This window comes from Aotus nancymaae, unplaced genomic scaffold, assembly GCF_030222135.1.
Source record: "Aotus nancymaae isolate 86718 unplaced genomic scaffold, 86718_ANA_hifiasm-v0.15.2.pri h1tg000033l, whole genome shotgun sequence".
Classification (NCBI taxonomy): domain Eukaryota; kingdom Metazoa; phylum Chordata; class Mammalia; order Primates; family Aotidae; genus Aotus; species Aotus nancymaae.
Window position 1 is genome coordinate 59,017,768 of NW_026988447.1, and position 12,474 is coordinate 59,030,241.

The 12,474-nt window shown below is 34.7% G+C and overlaps 1 protein-coding gene across 5 annotated transcripts in view; it reads left to right on the forward strand.

Annotated features, from left to right (window-relative positions):
- The window catches only part of TBCK (TBC1 domain containing kinase), a 263,530-nt gene that overhangs the window by 53,691 nt on the left and 197,365 nt on the right, over positions 1–12,474 (forward strand). For 4 of the 5 annotated variants that reach the window (XR_010345400.1, XM_012436502.2, XM_064384035.1 and 1 more), the window contains 3 exons: positions 1,200–1,273; positions 9,818–9,959; positions 11,339–11,399. Coding sequence is in view for 4 of the 5 variants with exons in the window: in XM_012436502.2 (XP_012291925.1) it covers positions 1,200–1,273; positions 9,818–9,959; positions 11,339–11,399 (277 nt within the window). In the remaining variant the exon portion in view is untranslated. Of the gene's footprint in view, positions 1–1,199; positions 1,274–9,817; positions 9,960–11,338; positions 11,400–12,178; positions 12,249–12,474 lie in introns of those variants that run through there. The other variant, XM_064384036.1, reaches the window with a different exon arrangement.

Consider the following 12,474-nt stretch of genomic DNA (forward strand, 5'->3'; position numbering starts at 1 on the left):
CAACTGCATTTGTGTTTTCTCTATTTTTCTTCTTCCTCCTTTCCTCTTCTGTTTATCTCCTTATATACCAGCTGTTCATACCTACCTACTTTTACTATTGAAGTGCTGCTTCTCTACTGGAAATCTTATGTGGCATTAAGAAGAAGCTAGTAAACCTTGTTAAGAGAATTATGGATAGCAAGGTGGTATATTTTCAAGAATAATTGTAATTTTATTTCTTTTAACAAAATATATAAAAACAACTTAAAAGAAATTTTTTCATGGGCATTATTTGCTGTATTAGTAGGATTATCCTTGTTTGCTGGTTCTTTTTGCAAATCAATACTTGGGAGGCTGAGATGGCAGCGTTGCTGAGCCCAGGAGTTTGAGGCTGCAGTGAGCTATGATCATACCACTGCATTCCAGCCTGGATGACAGAGTGACACCCTGTCTCTACAAAACAAATACACAAACAGCAAAAGCGAAAATTGTACTCATTAATTTCAAATTTTTGGCAGTAAAGAATCATTGCCATATCAATCCAAGCTGTTTTTAAATATAAATAGTTTATAATACTTAGAAATAATGTTCTTGAGAAGACACACCAATTTTAAGATCAACTTAATATTTTCAAAGCCTTATAGATTAAAAGGGAAAAAACTTAAAAAACATAAAGTTATATTTGTCATTTATCAAGAACCTCATACTTACGATAGTTATTTTTGTTCACAAACAATATGGCAGATTCACCAAAATCTTGATGATTTTTGAACTGATCTTTTCAAGTTAAATTTTCCTATTTCACAGTTAAATTATAACTACAAATGGACTTGCAACTCTGTGGAAAAAAATTTCCTCTGTGAAAATTACCACAAAACATTCTAACCAGGGTTTCAAGACAGATCAAAACATTTTTGGCTTTTTGTTTTGTGAAATAACTAGACAGTGTAACAGCAAAAATATTAAAGAAAAATATCTCTTTGTCATTTTGAGATATATGTGTACATATGCCTATGTGCATATTTAATGAGTGTAAAGCAGACTAAATATTGGCAGATAGTTTTTTATAAAATTATGTTTTTAAAAAAATCTTTTATAGTGGTATTTTGATAAAATATTGCTTTATAATGGTTTCTTTAGTTATAAAATGTATAATGATAATTTTACTTGCCAATTATACTAAAATATTTGATAGTGTTTTTTTCTCTTTATTATTATAGGGACATATTAAATTGGCGAAATTTGGACTTTATCACATGACAGCTCATGGTGATGATGTTGATTTCCCAATAGGGTAAGAGTATGTTTTCCTCTATTTTGAGTTTCTTTTTAAATTTTGTAATCTTTGATAACATGTATATTTTGTTAATTATATTTGATATTCCTTTTTGACGTGAAAATAGCGTTTTAAAAATTAATGCGTCTTTTTTTCCATATACTTTTTAAACGAGTAGACAATGAGTTTTTCCCAGCATCTATAGATCCTTGATGTTGATCCTTCATTAAACTGGCAGAGAAGCTAACAGTGTTAACCTTCCTTACATTATAAATTTCCTAATTATCTGTATTTCATTCAGAATCAAATCAACTTAAGGCAAGAAAGATGACTAGATTCTCAATTAATGATAATGTGTGTGCATCAAGAGACTGAAAAACATTACTCTCACATTACTTTCAATTTAGTGTTTCATGTTTAATTCCCTTTTCTCTAAAATATAATTATATATTAAGACTCAAGTTGAGTCACTGTGGATATTAGAGATAAATTCCATACCTGAAAGTCTATGTTTAAGTTCAAAAAGTTTTATTTAAGCACTTTTAGTATGGAATTGCAGAGGTAATTTGCCCTTCACAAAAGAAATGGAAGGTTGCTTCATGGATATTCAAGTAGTTGTTTCTGATAAAGATATTTGTGTTATATTTGTGTGGTTGCTTTTAGATATTTTCATAATATAATTATTTTCTTTTATAAAGATTTAAATTGACATTCTTTTAGATAAAATAGTTACAAAAATAGCATAAAGAATTCCTCTATACCCTTCATTAGTTTCTCCAAATGTTAACATTTCACTACATTTGCTTTGCTGTCTTTTTCTCTGAACATTACATGTATGTATGTATACAATGATTGCTTTTTAGAATCACTTAATAGTAATTAATGTACATAATAGCACTTTAAGTACTTCAGTTTGCATTTTCTAAAAGAAGGACTTTTATTTTACTTGACCACAGAACAGTTGTCAAAATAAGGAAACTAAACTTGATGGAGTAATATTATCTAAGCTAAAGACCTTAATCACATTTTTTCAATTGTAGTGTGGCTGTTTTTTCATAGTATGCATTTGAGTTTTCCACTTTGGGCTTCCAAAATTCAGTTCTATCACACCATTACTAAGAATTGTAATATGGAGTCACAGAGTATCTTTTTGAAACAGAATGTTATTTAAAAACTTAATTTGATTTTTTTAAATCCACCTCATACATAACTTGCCCTTTTTTCTTTATAACTCAAATTATAGTTTTCTTAGCTAAACTTTTTGTTAAATTCATAACCTGTGTCTTACTATTAAAACATAGATAATAACTTTAGACTTTTGTCAGTGAGGAAATATTTATTGAGCAAGTTTTCTTCTGCTTGTTGGTTTTAAAAAATAAGATTGCTTTCTGTCCTCAAGAAGCTCATTGTTTAGTGGGAGAATTTTCTGTTTTGATGGGCTACTTATTAAGGTACATAAATTCATAGTCTTACAGTTTTGTGTACTGAATAGGCAAAAACCAATTCTTGTTTCATAAGCATGAAAATGACATTTTGCAAAGATAGTCTACAATTTCTTATTTGTTCAAAAAAACCCCTTTTGAATATGAAAGGGGTTTTTTATTTAACTTATATTTGAATGTAAGTTTTTAGTGACGCTCTAGCTCCTTTGTCATATATGATAAATGCCTTTCGAAGTGACTTTTAAGTAGCTGTAGTATAAGTGATTTCTGCTGCTTCTTTTGTCTCAATCAATTTGTGTAAGAAAGAAATCCAAAAACATAACATAAAAATTACTTTAAGTTTTTGATTTTTATTTAAAAGTACTTTCGATTTCAGTGATGAATCGAAGAAAGGTGATTTTTCTTAAACCATGTCAAGAAAGAACTACACTTAAATTTAAAATGCTTGGATAGAATTGGTCTTGTGTTACCATTTGGTCTGGCTTGCTTTGAAGTCTTAGACCTAAAAGGTCTTACCAGAAAATATCAAAGAGCAAAATGTGAAACATTAGCCAGGAAAAATAAAGTGATCAAACAGCTAAGGCATTAAAGAAAATATTTACACCAGAAGAAGCTTGCAGTTGATTCAAAAGACAAATATTAAGGAACAACAAAGTAAAATGTTACCATCTGTTTCAAAATACTGTAAAGACTTGGAAATTGGGCATTCATTTCAGTTGGCCAGTAGCTTAATACCTTGTTAAAACATCAAACAGATGTTGAAAGCCACTTATATTTACCTCATCAGTCATACTCACAGCAAAGTTCTGGTAATTGTCTTTGAGTGTTAAAATGCTATGCTGCAGAAGAGAAGGTTGCTGAAAAAAGATGACCTACATTAAATAACAATTCTAGAGCTTATTATTTTTTAATATTTTTTCTATGATTAAAAGGGAAACTAAAATATTTGAAACAAAGTTTATCTCTGTCCTGTCAGAAGTTTTTGATGTAACAATTTACCTATACTTTTGCTTGACTTTTCATTATTATATTACCATTTTAGGGTTAGATGTGCTGGAAATCAGGAATAAAGATGAACACTGACTTCTGGATATATTGTGGTGATGATAAAAGTACATCATTGCATTTGTATTAAATTTTTTATTTTTATTAAATGTCTTTATATATTCACTAATATTTTTAAGTTTTGTGAGGTAGGCATCAATATTCCAGTTTTACAGATGAAGAAACCCAAATCACATGTAGAGTATGTGGTAGAACTGATGTTAGAACACAGATTTTTTTTTTAATTTTTTATTTTCAGAGACAGAGTCTCATTCTGTTGCCCAGGCTGGGGTGCAGTGGTGCAATCTTGTCTCGCCGCAACCTCCGCATCCCACGTTCTAGCAATTCCCTAGCTGGGACTACAGGCGCACATGGCTATTCCCTGCTAATTTTTTGTATTTTTAGCAGAGACAGGGTTTCACTGTGTGGCCCAGGCTGGTCTTGAACTCCTGAGCTCAGGCAATCCACCTGCCTTGGCCTCCCAAAATGCTAGGATTACAGGCATGAGCCACTGTGCCTTGCAGAACACAGGTATTATAACATCTAATCTAGTGCTGCTTCCACTAGACTTTAGCTGTTTCTAGAGATATCACACATTCATTTAGAAGAGCAATATGATTATCTTAGTGTAAAATAACACAATACAAATTTGTATATGAGAGAAATACATGAGCAAATTATAAGAAGATATTGATATCACCATCATCATTCTATTAAAATGAAAAAGGAGTTAAAAACCAAATTTGCCCTATTGAATTTAAGTCACATTCCCTGGTTTAATTGACTGATATTTTGAATGTAAACAAGAAGTACTAGCAATGATGTGTGAGGAAGTGGCTATAGAAAAAGGTAGGAGGAAAAATAGAAGTAATATTTGAATGTCTGCTTAATATATATTACATAGATGATATGTATTTTTAAATACATTTTGATTATATTCATCATTGTAAGAGGACATAATTTCATTGGTTTTAAAATCCAGATTGTGGTACTCACGACTAAATCTGACAATAAATGAAGAAAGGGCATGCACATGTATAATAACCATGGCAAAATTTCACTCCATCTCTCTTCTAAAACTGTTCTTATTTCTTTTATTCAAATTTAGCAAATACCCCTATGTCTAATTCTTATTTACTAACCACTTTTTAAATTGTTGTTTGTAAGGCTATTCTAATGGGCATTTTTGATAGGAAATATTTTTTTCTTTTTTTAAGCAAAACTATCCTGAGCATATCCTCTACTTAAGTTTCTTTGGTAGTTGTAGAGGGTTTGTAAAAAGATACACAAGTGCCCTCAAGTACATAGTTTGTTTTTTTTCTAATTAAGATGAGAGGTTAAATTTTTGTATGTGAAATCTATAGTATATAAAACATGTATAGCATCGTATCTTGTATAGCTTATCATATAAGATATAGAACAGGCAAAATGAGTACTTTATAGAATCAGATAAGGTATTGATGGTGGCAGTGGCCTGTGTGGAATGGCCACTACCATGTTGCCGGCTGCAGCAGGGGAGGCGCTGCTGGGGCTGGCACTTCACGGAGCCTACGGAGACCAAGAGTAGGCAGCAGCCCTGCCTTTCCCGGGCATAGCTGCAGCCACCCAATTTGGGGCTACAGACCTGAGACTCCCTGTGCTCTTGGGGGCCCAGAACAGGCAGAAGCCCTGCTCTCCTGGGTGCAGATGTAGGCTCAGAAATGTCTGCCCTACTGCCTGGCCTCTCCCTGTTCCCTGTGCCCACTCTGATCTTTGAGCAAGGTTGGGGCCGAGCCCAGGCACTGTTGCACCCTGGCTAGGTGTGCCCACACTCAAGGCAGCACGGACATGCCAGCCCCCTGTGAACTTTGCACACTGACAGGCAAGGGAGGGAGTCCAAAGAGGGGCAGAGGGCAGCTCAGCACTGGCCTGCAGGCACCCCTTGGCATGAACAGCCTGGGTATCATGAAGAGCAGGAGTCAAACAGGTTCCTGGGCAAAAGGGGGCGGGTCCCTGGTGAAGCCCCACCTTCAAGCTGGGAAGGGCTTAAAGCCTGGGGAGTTCCTGCTGGTCTTGTGGACATGAGTAGGAACTTGTGCTTTTTCTGGTCCCACCCATGGCCGCACATGGACCAATGGACATGCACTTCTTCCCTCTAAGGCCCATAAAAACCCTGGACTCAGCCAGACTTAAGCAGTTGATGGATGGCCAGCTGCAGAGAGGAGCTACCCACTGCAGGATCTTCTCTCTGCTGAGGGCTGAACACTTGTAGGGACACCCTGCCTGTGGAGAGGAACTACCCATTATGGGTCTCCTTAGCTGTTCTATAGCTAAATAAATCTCTTTACCTTGCTCACCCTCCACTTGTCCACATACCTTATTCTTGCTGGATGCAGGACAGGAACTCGGGACCTGCCAAATGGTAGGGCTAAGACAGGTATAACAAACAGTGCTGAAACAATCCCTTGCTTGTCACATTGCAGGACAGGGGAACAGAGCTGTAGCCCTTTGGGGAGCCCAGACCTAGGAGCTTTCTGAGCCAGGGCTGTGACACTCTCTTTGGGGCTCTGCAGTTCCTGGCATCTGCAAGCTTCCAGGCACAACCATGTTCCCTGATGCCAGCCATGGAAGCTGCTTGCAACATACCTGGTTCAGCTGCAGCCGTAATTACAGGGAGCCAGCATCTGTGCCGGCACGTGGACCTGCCTGCCCTGCTGCAGCCAGTGAGCATGGCTGTGCACAGTGCCAGACCCCATGCTCACTCATATACCCCTTGCTTCTCCATGCCTGGCTCTCCCTTGGCAGGTGTGGCATCCAGGCTAATAGCTTGAGCCAACCACAGCCCGCCAGTCCAAGTGGATGAAATGAGCACAGTGGGTCCAAGTAAACTCAGGCAAAGGCACCAGGTAAACTCAGGCAAAGGCCGTAGAGATTTCCACCTGGCAAAGCAGCACCCCAAAATCCCATGACAGTATGTTCTTTTATAGAAAAAATTTGAGAGACATTATAGAAGAGCTGTATAAATATGGAGATACCATGTTTACAGATTGCTAGGGTCAGTATTGTAAAGATGTTAGTTCTCTACAACCTGTCTTTACATCTTAATCTATTTTCAACAAAAACTTAACTGTATGTGAAAGAGAAAATACTTGGCAAGGTAGTTTTAAAATGTATATGAAGAAGAACAAACACTTACAAAAAGCCTACATTTTCCCAGAGAGAAACTAAAAGGTGTGTCTCTTCTGAGAGGTCTAACAATTATCAGTAATATTTAATAAAATATGTTTTATATAAAATATTTTATTTAAAATAGTGTAATACTGTACTATTAGGCAAATTGACAAAATGAACAGATGAGGGAGCCAAGAAACAAACCTACATATGTTTGGAGATTTGATTTAGGGTACAGCTGGCACTGCAGACTACTTAGGGAGAAAGAGATTTCAATAAAGGGAACAGGCCTCAGTTGATTATGTAGGAAAACATTGTACCTTGTCTGACATTATATGAAAAATGAATTCCAGATGGATCAGGAAACTTAAATATAAATGGCTAAACTGTGAAACTTTGAGAAAATAATAGATTATTTTGACAAAATCAGTAAGTATAAGGAAAAAAGATTACAAATGAAAGATAAGAACTTCTTATTCATAAACAGAAAGAAAAAACAAAACCACAAAGTGGTAGAAAGTATGTCAAGTCATAATTACTGAAGAAGGCGTTAGTATCTGGAATTAAAGAACAACTGGGCAGTAAAAGGTTATCATAGCCTAAGACTGTTGTCTTTAGAAAATAAATTCTGCTAGCAATGTTTGCCATTGGCTATTGTCTTGAAACCTCAATTGCAGAAATGTTCCCACGGATCCCTAACTGCTGAGGCTAGTTTACTGTTGTTGTAAACAACTGGAGCAGTTTATGCTAAACCCTTGCTTTTCTTTTTGAGGTCTTGAATTTTTGTACATGACTGGCAGAGAGTGCCTGTGTGACAAGTCCCAAATAAAATCCTTGAATTTTCAATGGGCTTCCCTGGCCAGAAACATCACATAACGTTTGTTCAAGATTGGAAAGAGGTTAAAGAAAGAAAAATTCGTCACATACATGGTGCTACATTTTTGTTGCTGGAAGAAGAATGTATTGTGTGTGATCCCTGATAGGAGGGTTAGAGCATAAGGAAGCCTGCATACAGGTTCCTTAAGACTCCCTCTCTGTCTTTGTCCCTTGTAATCCAGTTATGTCCTTACGGTGTCACTGTAATAAATCTTAGCTGTGTGTACACTTAGGTCTAGTAAGTCCTTCCAGTGAATTTCTAAACATGAGAGTGGTATTGGGGACCCCAAAACAACTAGAGAAATAAGCAAAAAACTCGAGTGGGCATATCACACAATAACAAACCCAAATGACTAATAAACATATGAACACATGCCTCAATGTCATTAATTTTCAAGGAATTGCAATTTAAAACCACAATAGATTTTATATACCAGATTGTTAAACATTAAAAAATCTGTCAATACCAAGTGTTGGTGAAGAAGTAAAACAATAGGAACTATCATTCACTGCTGGCAGGTGTATAGATTGCTATAACTCCTTTTGAAAAACATTTGGTGTCATGTAATGAGTAGAAAGTGCATATATCCTATAGCTTGGAATCGGGTTCTAGGTTGTTACCCTTGGGCACCTTTTTCAGATGTATACCATACATGGTATTCTGTGCAACATTGTTCATAATATTAATGATAAAAAGCAGGAAACAACTTAAATGCCATTGACATTTGAATGTATAAGTAAATTATGATGTATTCATAAAACAGAAATAAGAATTTAATGGATACACCTTCATGCAACAATATAGATAATGTTGATTGAAAAAGCAAAAGAATACAGGCATCCTAATTCCAGTGTTATAAAGTTCAGAAGTGTGCTTGACTAAACAGTATATTTTTTAGGAATACAAACACATGGCAAAACCATCAGGAAATAGAAGAGAATGATTAACATAAAAATTCTAGACATCTTTTCCTTTTGAGGAACAGGGCTGGAGATGGAATCAGGGAGAAGAACAAAGGGGCCTTCAGTGATAATTTTATGTTCCTCACTTAAACTGCTTCTTGGTACATGGGTGTTCATTGAAGCTTTCTTCTTTATACCTTATTCATATTTAATCAGCAGTGTTTTGCATTTATTCAATATTTGCTAAACAATTTTCAAAAAACTTTTTATGTGAGTGAAATTGTTAGGAAATAGGCGCCCTCATGTATTACTTATGACAATATAAGTTAATACAACTTCTCCAAAGGGCAATTTGGTGTGATTAATCAAAATTTAAAATGCACATACCTTATGATCTTGGAGTACCACTTCTAAGAATATACATAAAAAAGAATATGTCTTTTATATGTATATACTTGTGGGAAATATTTATAATATATTCATCTTACTGATAATAGCAAAATAATGGAAGTTCTAAATTTTTTTTTTGTCAAGCTAAGTGCATCAATGAAATTATTGGCAGTTTTCAAAAATGAGAAAACTCTATACTCATGTTTTTAAAGAACAAAGAGGTATATAGCAATATGTATAGTATTCTACCATGTAGGGGCAGAGGAGATGACTGGACAAAGTTATATACACATAAATATGTATGGATGACAGGGGTATAGAGATAGGAGTTCATTTTTCAATTTATATCTTTTTATAGCTTTGACATTCTACTACTAAAAATAGTAACTACTTTTTAAAAGATAAAATGCACTTTAAATACTTAGTATTAATGGAAGATAGGCAATAAGGATGAAGGAAAAACAAGTCCTTGAAAGCCTAGAGGACTGTGTTAAAAATACAGAGAAAAGCAAAGAAAGGAATTAGTGTTGGAGGGAGGCTTGAGGATTTTAAAAGTATTTAGGACTTGTGTATATTTACTCTTGATTCCTTGACATTAAATATCTGTATTATGATGATTAGTTTAGAATGCTTTCTAGCAACAGTTGTTAATTTAATTGTATGGGACTTGTACATAGATCTTACCACACTGATTGTAAAATGTACTATTGCTTCCTTCCCTGTTGTAATTATTCATTATTTTAATGCATCATTACAGATATCCCTCATACTTGGCCCCTGAGGTAATTGCACAGGGAATTTTCAAAACCACTGATCACATGCCAAGTAAAAAACCATTGCCTTCTGGCCCCAAATCAGATGTATGGTCTCTTGGAATCATTTTATTTGAGCTTTGTGTGGTATGTACAAAGAAATATTAATATAATAAAAACAAATGTGCATTTATTGAAATAATCTTTTGGAGAGGAAAGTTATTTAATAATAATATGTTTTTGCTGTAGAAATTGATTACATATGAGGAGAAAAGGCTTAATTTGACTTAATCGTGTTTAATAAATTTACATTTTTTTGGATCTCTAGAAACATTCTTTTACTAAGTGTGAATGTAAATGTTACCAGATGTATATTATTTTGATATCTCTAGTAATGTGTACATTTTTACTAAGATGTTTATATTTAGTTACATAAGATATATGGAGTACCATTAAAAGTTTAACAGTATATGGAAATCAAACCCACATTTTTAGAAGATTGATATGACAGTAATTTCAGTAATTTAAGATTGAGAAGAATGACAGCTTTTTTTCAATGATCTCTCTACCTGTATTTCTGATTTGATAAGTGTTTAAGAACATTTTTTCTTCTCTATTAAAAAAAAATCAAAGGATCTCTTTATAAACATCAGGTACTCTTAAGCCTTTTCCTTCTAAGTTTATTTAAATGATCATATAAGCTTAATTTGTTTATGATAAGAGAAATATGATAACTAACATTAATGAAGCATACTCTGCATTATGTAACCCTCACCATAACCTGTGGTACAGTTAATATTTTAAATTTTATAGATGAGAAAAGTAAGACTTCAGGTGGTTAAGTAGTTTGCCCAAATTATATAACTGTCTGGTGGTGGAAGAGTTCAGCTGGCACACAATCATTGTTCAGCTCATAAATGCTGAAGGTATAAGTGGTTCACTGCAGACCTTATACCAAGGAGCCTCCGGAAGCTGACTAATAAGGAAACAATTAAAATATAATGTGTGCATCTTATAAAAATATACCAGGTGTGTAGGAGCACGAAGTAAGGCTGTCGGAAGTTACTGTGGGAAGAGGAAGGAGGGTTAGGAAAATTTTTAATGGAGAATAGATCACCTGAATCATTATATTCAAGTAACAATTAGCTCGGTAGATGAAAGGGTATAATCAGTCTTACCCAGGAGGCATCTTGGTCTCAATAAAATAAGGCTCCAGGTGGCCTGGAATACCTCTAGATATCCAGGTATGTGTGGATCTCAAAAGTGAACAATGCTTACATCAAACTAGAATATAGTGACCCTTAAATGTATGAAATTTTTAAATGATACATGTTTTGCAACACATTGTAAAATGTTATTTCACCAGTAATTTTTCTTTAGTGGAGCTGACTTTAAAAATCCAATAAAACTTTTTTAGATAAATGGAGATGCCTGATAAAATCAGTTTCAGCTATGGGGGGAGAAAAACACCTCCCTAGAAAAAAGATGTGAATATTAACACAAATTTCTTTTCTCATTTTATTTAGGGAAGAAAATTATTTCAGAGCTTGGATATTTCCGAAAGACTAAAATTTTTGCTTACTTTGGGTAAATGTCAGAAAATTGTTTATCTTTCAAATATAAATATAACTTAGTATCTATTAGTAATCATGAACATTGATGATGTGTTCTTTTGAAATAGTGAGTACACTGAAATACCTGCTTTGCTCAAGTTGCTAATGATCAGTGGTAGTGATCAGCAGAACAGCATAGGAAGTGCCTTCTAAAAGATTACAGCAGATTTTTTTTTTTATTCTCTGAGGAATTTTAACCTAGATGGAAATAATCTTAGCTTTATGATCTAGCCAAGTAAATTAACTTGTGAAATCAAAATATGAGAATATAAAATTGTATTTTTTATAGCAGACAATATATCTTAATGTTTGGGCTTTCTATCTGATGAATCATGTACAAATAACAACTCAAGAAAAATATTGATTTTTCTTTTTTTCTCTTTTTTTGGAGATTTTTTTTATTGTATTTTAGGTTTTGGAGTACATGTGAAGAACATGCAATATTGTTGCATAGGTACACACGTGGCAGTGTGATTTGCTGCCTTCCTCCCCTTCACCTATATCTGGCATTTCTCCCCATGATATCTCTCCCCAACTCCCCACCCCCCACTGTCCCCTCCCCTGTTTCCCCCCAACAAACCCCAGTGTGTAGTGCTCCCCTCCCTGTGTCCATGTGTTCTCATTGTTCAACACCCGCCTATGAGTGATAACATGCAGTGTTTGATTTTCTGTTCTTGTGTCAGTTTGCTGAGAATGATGGTTTCCAGGTTCATCCATGTCCCTACAAAGGACACGAACTCATCGTTTTTGATGGCTGCATAATATTCCATGGTGTATATGTGCCACATTTTCCCTGTCCAGTCTATCATCGATGGGCGTTTAGGTTGGTTCCAGGTCTTTGCTATTGTAAACTGTGCTGCAGTGAACATTCGTGTGTATGTGTCCTTATAGTAGAATCATTTATAATCCTTTGGATATATACCCAGTAATGGGATTGCTGGGTCAAATGGAATTTCTATTTCTAGGTCCTTGAGGAATTGCCACACTGTCTTCCACAATGGTTGAACTAATTTACACTCCCAATACTGTAAAAGTGTTCCTATTTCTCC